Here is an 8,776-nt window from a genome sequence, read left to right on the forward strand (position 1 = left end):
AATAGGCCTCATTATTTTATGTTGTGATTGTCAGGTTTCAATAACAATGCGCTGTAATTGAAATTGTAATTTGGTAAAATTTTTATAAAATTACAATTACAATCACAATTACACAAAATATAAATGCTCTAATTTAAATTACAATTACATGGAAAATGTAATTTATTACATTCAGCTCAATTACAATTAGCAATTGATCCAACTCTGATCACAATCATATCAAAATGGTAAGATTGAAGAGTAATCGAACGAATTTTACTGATAGGCCTTGTGTTATTGAAATTTTTGTCAACATTTTCATTGAGATCTTCAACATACCATCTTGCTTACTATGAGGACAGCTAGGTGGTTGATGCCAGGGAGCGTTTGATCCCAATAAACTATTGTATGTTATGGTAGAATATACTGCCAAAATCTATACTCGGCATGTTCTCGATAGTCAACCATAGTCTAACCTGATTTGTAATAGCGTTCTCACATGTAATACTCACCTTGCTATGCAATCCTTGACTTTTTTTAGGGAACACAACAAGATTTCCAGAGAATATTTCCAAATCAGCTATTTTCAATTTCGGTAAATTAACTTGAGTGATCTGAAAAAACTGTCCTCCTTTTCCGATTCCAAAATATGGTAGCCCTAGTCCTGGCAGAATTTGCAAAGATGTCAAAGTCACAAGAGCCCGCTCGTCTACTGCTCTGGTGGATTATTGTTACACAGCCGTGTGCGGGAATATGATTCATTACTTTTTCATGCCTCTACATTTTCTACGGCTGTTAGATTACTATTTTTGGTAATGAGAAATAATGATGAAATAATCGGTGGCAGATGCGTTTATGAGCAGACTGTAGCAGACTTCATATCTTTATATTATACGGCACCGTGACAAACACATTTGTTGATTATTTTCTCTCATGCAATGCTGGATATTGCTGGATTTTCAAATCCTAATATAGTCAATTTTACAAAATGAAGACAAAATAAACTGTACTCGCTACTGAAAATTTGGTTCAAAAGTAGTTCGAGAAGTATTTGATATCACAAGTCAGAATACTGCCATGGATCATCTTCCTTTTAACAGCCATCAAGTGTGAACCCTTTGCGCTGAACCGTAACCATCAATATTTTATTGGACCTTGTACTGGTACACAACCAATTGCATCAGAATGTGGCATCGGATGTCGAACAAATTACAGATTTTCTGACCCTGCTTTTCGTGATGAATGGAGTATGACTATAAATTGTCAGTTGGATGCGGATCAAAATACCGCATCTTGGAGTAAGAATCCAATGGAAACTTCTTGTGAAGGTCTCGTTTATAAAGCTGTTATACATGTAGGACAAGTATCTCATCTTATATGGTTATATGTTTATAGAAGTGAAATGCCGTTCCAAATATGTTCCTGTGGAAAAAAACTACGAAACACTACAATGTTCTGAAGGACAAGTTGGCGGCTCATGCCGACTCACATGCAAGGAGGGATACAGAATTGCTTACAATACAATTAGGTGGACTGCTTCTTGCAATGTTATCACAAACAGCAGAAGTACTGCAATTTGGAACGTGGAGAGTGCCCCTGTTTGTAGAGGTGAGATAGCAAATGCAAATCTGGTTATTACAAGGTTTTGGCCTAATTGTGAGTATAATGAAATAGCGAGAACTTAGCGGTTACCGCAACTGTGTCATAGATAGCCATACTTGCAGTTTATGAACTATACTGAGCCATGATTAAATTAAACACAATTTTGTTCATATCATGTCCCTCAATGTGTGCATTGAACTTACAATATTAGTGCAGGCTCTGGCAGTTGAAGTGTGTTTGATATTTTGTTTCATCACAGAGTAATATTGACGATTCCCGGTCATATCACAATCATTAGAAAGGCAAAATTGAAGAGTAACGGATTTTACTGATACTGTCAACATTTTCAATGATTTCTTCAACTCACCATCTGGCTTACTATGAGGACAGCTCGGTGTTTGATCTCAATGACTATTGACTGTTATCGTGGAAACTACTGTTATTATTACTCAAAGTGTTTATGTGGACCAGAGTTGGATCAATTGTAATTTGTAATTGAGCTGAATGTAATCAATTACATTTTTTCATGTAATTGTAATTGTAATTGAAGCATTTCTATTTTGTGTAATTGTAATGAGATAAAAAAATTGTTCAGTTACAATTTCAATTACATTGTTACGGAAACCTGACAATCACAACATAAAATAATCAATCAAATCATTTATTCGTCACACCAGTGAAAATCCGGTACGGACCAGGATGACGACGAGGGGCCGCAAGGTCTTAAGGCCTTAGTACATAGTCGCCACCTGTGATAATTATCCGATTTATATCGGTGTTCTATGCGTGCCGTGTTATAACTATATAATTCAGGCATGCTGAACTGCTTCCCATACTTCAGTAGCAACACAAAACTTTGTGAATTACAATATAGGCTAAACCAGTGATTCTCAAACTGGGGGGCGTGCCCCCCTTGGGCGGCGTGAAAGCATATGAAGGGGGGGGGGCGCAAAGCCCGAGTAAACTGAAATTTTTTCCGGGCTTGGCGCGATTCACCTCCATTTCATAGTTATTGCTCTGTGCATAGTCTGAATTTCAATTGGAGATTTCTCTCATCAACAGTCATAACCTTCCGTACCATCAAACTATCTGTAAGGATTGCTAACATTCTGTTTTCATTGTGTGATATGACGATAAGAGTGGGCACGAAATATTTCACTGTCATAAAGGGGGCGTGTCTAAAAAAGTTAGAGAATCAGTGGGCTAAATTAAATCTTAATATTTCAAAAATGGATAGACAGCAAATAAACTCTTCTAAAACGTATGCTGAAGCCGAGGCTTGCTGCAACAATTGCAAAAAGAAATTCAAGTTTCCAACCAAGGCTTCATCAAACTTGATCACGCATTTGTAAAGATGTTATCCAGGGTTGTCATGATTCGACTCGAGTCACGATTTTCTGATGACTTGACTTGACTAGAGTCATTTTATCAAAATACGGAAATGACTCGACTCGACTTGAGTCAATTTGTGTATTGACTCGACTTGGACTCGAGTCATTACGCATGACTCGAACCAAGTCATATGACTCCAGACTCAGACGGCCAAGACCGACATTTAATTGTAATTTCAAAGAATAGTAAAGTAACCACACTATTGGGATTTCGTACGGGTACTTGAAAATGCGAACAGAAATTGCTAAAATGAGCAAAATTTTTATAATATCAATGTGAACCATTCGATATCACCAAGTAGAGTTATAAAATGTGGGTTTGACAAGACTTCAACAGGAAACTGAGCAGTCAACACAATGACTTGGACTCGGACTCGAGTCATAATACCATGACTCGGACTCAACCCTTTGCTCGCTGACTTGGACTGGGACTTGACTCGCTGGTGAATTGAAAATGACTCGACTTGACTCAAGTCAAAACTATAAAAGTGAGATTGACTTGTGACTTGGTTACAACCCTGATGTTATCCCAATCTTACCTCCAATCTTGGCGAAATTTACTGAGGCAAGAAATTTTCGGACCCTAATGTTCATCAAATGCAATCTAACAGTTTTCGAGCAAGTGAAAATGTAAATGCGAACCAAAATGTTGTAATTCGTAGTTACTAGGAGGCTCTTTCCTTTTGCATTTATTTTAATTTTACAGACCTTATCTATATCATCCTTATCGCTAACGCCTTACCAATTACATTTCATTATCCTCACTCAGCTCTGAGTACTGCCTAATCGTTTGATTACATTTCATTGACTGTCCTGTAGCCTATTCGCTGTTAGTCGCTCAAACTTTTGGTTGTTAACAGTCGCTTGAAATATTTTTCTGTGTTTGTAGTTTTCAGTACTCATGATTAGGAATAGTTCGAATGCGTTCGAGTTTTTGTCAAAGAACACCTCTCTACCGCATCAATTACATGTTTAACAGTAATTGTAATTGTAATTTGATATTTTTAGCATTGAGTAATGTAATTGAAACATGCAAGAGAGTAATTGTAATTGTAATTGAACTGAATTATTGTAATTGATGCAACTCTGATGTGGACGAATAGCCATCAACTACATTCGGCATATCATTGATATAGTTAACCATGGTCCAAGCTGAGTTGTCATAGCATTTTCACATGTAATAGGCCCACTCACCTTGCTATGCAATCCAGAGCTAGTTGACAGTTGTGACTTGCAGTATGTTTTACAACTCATTGAGTAGGTTCCATATATTGTGTGTCTTTTATTGCATTTCAGCATCTATACTATCTACACTACACTATCTCACTGAAATTTTTCCCTTTGTATTGACTAATATTGTCATTCCGTAGACCATAAGTGTTTTGCAGTGCCAATTCATGTTGCAGTTCCCGATGTACTGAACATGCTGAAGCCGGCATCTCTCATACTGCTGAATTTTCAATATTCCGAATATTTGATCGGGGGATAATCCAAGAATTTTCATCGAAAAACTGGAATAACTCCGCTTCTACGGCTTGGAATTGAGTAAAATTTGTTTTGCATAGTCTTTGAAGACAGCCCAACAATTTCATGGGGTTGGCAGAAAAATTTGAAAAAAAAAATTTTTTGCGTTTCTGGGCCAATTCAAAATTTTCAAACTCTACGTAAACCGCGAATATTGGTTGGAATGAATTCAAATTTGGTGTGCGTCGTTTTTAAAGGCAACCTAACGACTTAATCAAGTATCCTGCAAGATTACGGAAAAAAGGTTATTTTTGAACAGCCCTACTGTGCAGTATACGGTGTTTGAGTTTCTAATTGTAACATAGGTGTAAGGCAAACATTGAATCAGTGATAAGTTCATACAATATCTTCGGGTTGATTGCAGGAGTCTCACGAAGTCTCCTGATCCAAACTGGACTCTACTTAACTGAGAAACCTTGAAAAAAACATCTATCCTGAAAGAGAATTTAAAAGCATCAAAGTCCTCGTTAATGCGACATTCATTCTATCTGAGTAAATGTAGACAAAAATATTGTGCATAATAGTGCTTGGCTAATGGCTACTATATTCGGAGTACTACGATATGCTCCTGATGTGTGTTCAAAGTGGGCATACCATAGATATAATATGTTTTTTGTTGTTGCAAAGTTTAGCACATCGACTGGAACATGTTTGTTTTCCTATTATTTATTTTTCGACAGCAAAGTAGTCATTAACCGCGTTGGGATGACTTGAGTCATCATTTGACTTGAGTGGGACTCGATTTACATTTTTCCAATGGCTAGACTTGATTTGACGGATGAAAAATATCGAATGAATCATGACCGCGAGTCAACTTTGCTATGTTATTTTTAAGTGTTCTAGTATTTTACTTAGCAAAGCTTGCTCAGGATTTCAGCCACACTGTGATAGATAAATGGTAGATCACATATTTGCCGTAAATGGTATTGTGTGTTTGATGGTGACTAATCCATTCAAGCAATTCTATTTGCCCCCCCCCCCCAGGTTGTGGCAATTTCACATTGTACGAAGCCATCAAATATTACCCGGGTTTGGGTTCTGGACTCTTTGTTATCAAAGTTCATACTATACGCAAAAATAGCTTTCACCCTTCCGGTCTTGGTTGATTCATAGATGCCAGATATATAGGGCCTGAGGAGTTTATGAGCATTACAATTGGCTAATTATGTTAGAATAGTGCAAATATACCATAATCCTCTAACACGTCATCAGCCGCGGCATAGAGAGGAAATTAACGCAATTCAATGCAGAAAAACAAACAGAGCAAACGAACAATAGAAGATGTTTATATCCATCTACCTTGGATTGGCCCCATTTCCACCCGCTTTGAAAAACAATTGATTTCTGCGGTCAGTAAGTGTTACGACACAGTCAAAACCAATGTGATTTTTACAATAACACAACTGCTCCCTTCAACACGCAAAGACGTTCTCCCTGCGCTTCAACAAAGTAATGAAGTGTACGAATATAAGTGCCACTGTGATTGTGGCTACGTGGGAAGAACGTCAAAATGTCTGCAGGAACGCATAAACCAACATGTCCCCAGATTTATCAGAACACGCGCATCACGCTCAGTGAAAAGCTCACCCTCAACTCATCCGTGTAATCAAAGGCCATTAATTCTGCCATCGGCAAACATCTGTTAGATCAGAGGTCTCAAACTCAAATGTGCTCACGGGCCAATTTTCCAGTTTTTACGACGCCGCGGGCCGCAGCATCAATAAGGGTCTTTCCAAGTAGGCCTTATTTGACGGGATGAAATTGTCCTATTGAAAGTGAGCCGATACAGCAGACTGACATTCAACACACATCATAAAAATGTCATTAACTCTTGTATCAATTTAGGCCTGGCATGAAAAAAATCATCACATTTATAACTAACTGAATAGAAGTGTTGTTGTAGCCTACTTGATATATATTAATTATAAGATATAGATACCATGTGAGCGGAAAATATATAATACTATCATAAAAGCTATCACGTTATAATTTTGCAGCTACTATGAATATTGTGAATTTAACAGATTGATAATAGAGACTGATCTGATATCAAAACATTTTTAGGTGGAGCATTGTAATTCTAATCCAGGATTCGGGTATACTTCTGATAAGTAGGCTATTAATCTCATGGCCAAATATCTTCAAATATAGGAGCGAAAACAAATATAAATATAACATAAATACATTAATGAATGTGTCATAGTTATAGAAATTCCGGAACGCCGAACAACCCATTGTTGATACATCGTTTGGAGCGTACCGCTACGGCACTCAGTACATTTAAGTGGCCTTAATAACATGGTTTAGCGACCCACGATGTAACTAATAGATTGCGAATGGTTGCCATAACTACTTGCTTAGTAAGCGAAATACCAAGCTGCGATATTCTGATCTATTACTATTCCCATGACTCCGTGTCCACTCGGGTCATTTTCATTTGGCCATCGAGTCAGCTTAAGTCCGAGTAATTCTAATAAAGGTCGCTTCCAAGTCTAACTCACAAATTTCAGTCACGAATCGTCTATAATCATAGTGCTGTAAACGACTATCGTCTAAGGGTCAAGGTTATATTTATCATCATGAATTGGAAATGTGGCGAAATAGTGAATCTTCTGCGGCATGGACGCGGATAGTGAAGTTTGATGAATAGTTTTAGGCTTTCGGAGCAATTTAAGAGCGAATTTTCACTTTAAAACTTGAAAAGATATATGTGGCACTTATATATTGTAAAATTAATGAAAATCTAAAATGTCGTCGCGGGCCGCACAAAATGATTTGGCGGGCCGCATGCGGCCCGCGGGTCGCGTGTTTGAGACCTCTGTGTTAGATAATCCGATTTGTGCGAATAACTATCGAGACGAACGATTTCGAATCGTTGGGCGGGGCCGTTCACAATTCCATTTGTGTGCCTTGAAGTAAACTATTATCAAAATGCACCAACCAAAACTCTGTCAACAAAAGAAGTTTGTGTACCACCTAAAATAGTACATTGAACGCTCTCTCTTTCATGCTGGTGACGTCATATTCTGTGATACGATTGTTGATATACAATGTTATTTCCAATTCTCTACTAGTTGCTGACGATTATCCCTGACGAGTGTCAGCCGAAAATATTCGGGTTCATTTCAATATGAATATACTATTCAATCCTCTAACAGTATCCCAATAGGATTTAGATGGAGATAACTGCACTCAATAATTCAAAGATAATGAAGATATTGAAATTTTTGATTTGAAACCGTCTCATAGTTGGTAAATCTGAGATGACCTGACTCAAGTTACTTCCAAAATTTGCAACTCTAGTGAAAATTCAAAATGACCTGCGACTTGAGGGTAGTGTCTTGATCTCTACGCCAGTCATCAATAGTTACAATGTGATTTGGTAACTTCATAAGTCTGCACTGTTGGGATCAAGTCACTACCTTTGAGTCAGTAGTCATCTCGAGTCATTCCACATTTTGACTCGAGTCAAGCAAAGTCATGATTCAAGTCAAGTTGATTCTTAGAAGTATGAGGCATAATTCCGTCAATGCATTTTGATTGCTGTTTGACGAATATAGAGCCGTCGTATTGGTCACGCATACGTAGAACTGCTAAACTAAGTATAAGTAACTGTATCAGACTCAGTCTATTGTTATCAGTCAAAATAGAGAATAGGATACGAAACCTCAAAATCGAATTGATATGAGCCCATCTACACATCCGTGAGATACAATCTATGCCTGCGCCGATGGTTGGCGAGTAATAGAACCTTATAAAACTCGATTTAAATCTTACAAGAGGTTTGGTTAAAGTACCGACTCCAATGACCTTCACGGTCTTATCGATCATTTCTATCAAATACCGAATACTGTGCAGTGTGCGCGCATATTTTCTGTACCACCATCACTGCTATGTGTTATGCATTTTGGTTTGATGAAAATAAAGACTCTTTTTCTATGGAATAGAGATAGATACCTTGCCATTAGATTACTTTACTACTAGTTTACGACAACCTAAGCTGTAAGATCCAATCACTTCGTTTGTGGTCAATTTATTTGTGGTAGAACAATGGAGGCTCAGTAAAACTCTGAATCATTGAGTGATTGATTACTCTAACACAGTGATTTTCTAACTCTTTTAGTCACGCCCCCCTTTATAATAGTGAAAAATTTTGCACCCCCGCTCCCCCTTATCGCCATATTACAAAATGAAACCAGAATCCTAGCCATCCCAACGAATAGTTTGATGGCATGGACGGTCATGACTGTTGATGAGAGAATTCTGATGTATGAAATTAG

At 37.6% G+C, this 8,776-nt stretch overlaps 2 protein-coding genes across 3 annotated transcripts in view; one reads left to right on the forward strand and one right to left on the reverse strand.

Moving 5' to 3' along the window:
* LOC145444097 (sodium/potassium-transporting ATPase subunit beta-1-interacting protein 3-like) overlaps window positions 1-8,776 on the reverse strand; it is a 372,797-nt gene that overhangs the window by 233,801 nt on the left and 130,220 nt on the right. The window lies entirely within an intron of this gene.
* The window catches only part of LOC145444077 (uncharacterized), a 192,172-nt gene that overhangs the window by 94,963 nt on the left and 88,433 nt on the right, over window positions 1-8,776 (forward strand). For both annotated transcript variants that reach the window (XM_080321988.1, XM_080321989.1), the window contains exons 11-12: window positions 1,080-1,307; window positions 1,375-1,587. In XM_080321988.1, the coding sequence (XP_080178114.1) occupies window positions 1,080-1,307; window positions 1,375-1,587 (441 nt within the window). The remainder of the gene's footprint in view (window positions 1-1,079; window positions 1,308-1,374; window positions 1,588-8,776) is intronic.

This window comes from Botryllus schlosseri, chromosome 8 (genome assembly GCF_051294905.1).
Source record: "Botryllus schlosseri isolate E-star chromosome 8, Bs_hap1, whole genome shotgun sequence".
Lineage (NCBI taxonomy): Eukaryota > Metazoa > Chordata > Ascidiacea > Stolidobranchia > Styelidae > Botryllus > Botryllus schlosseri.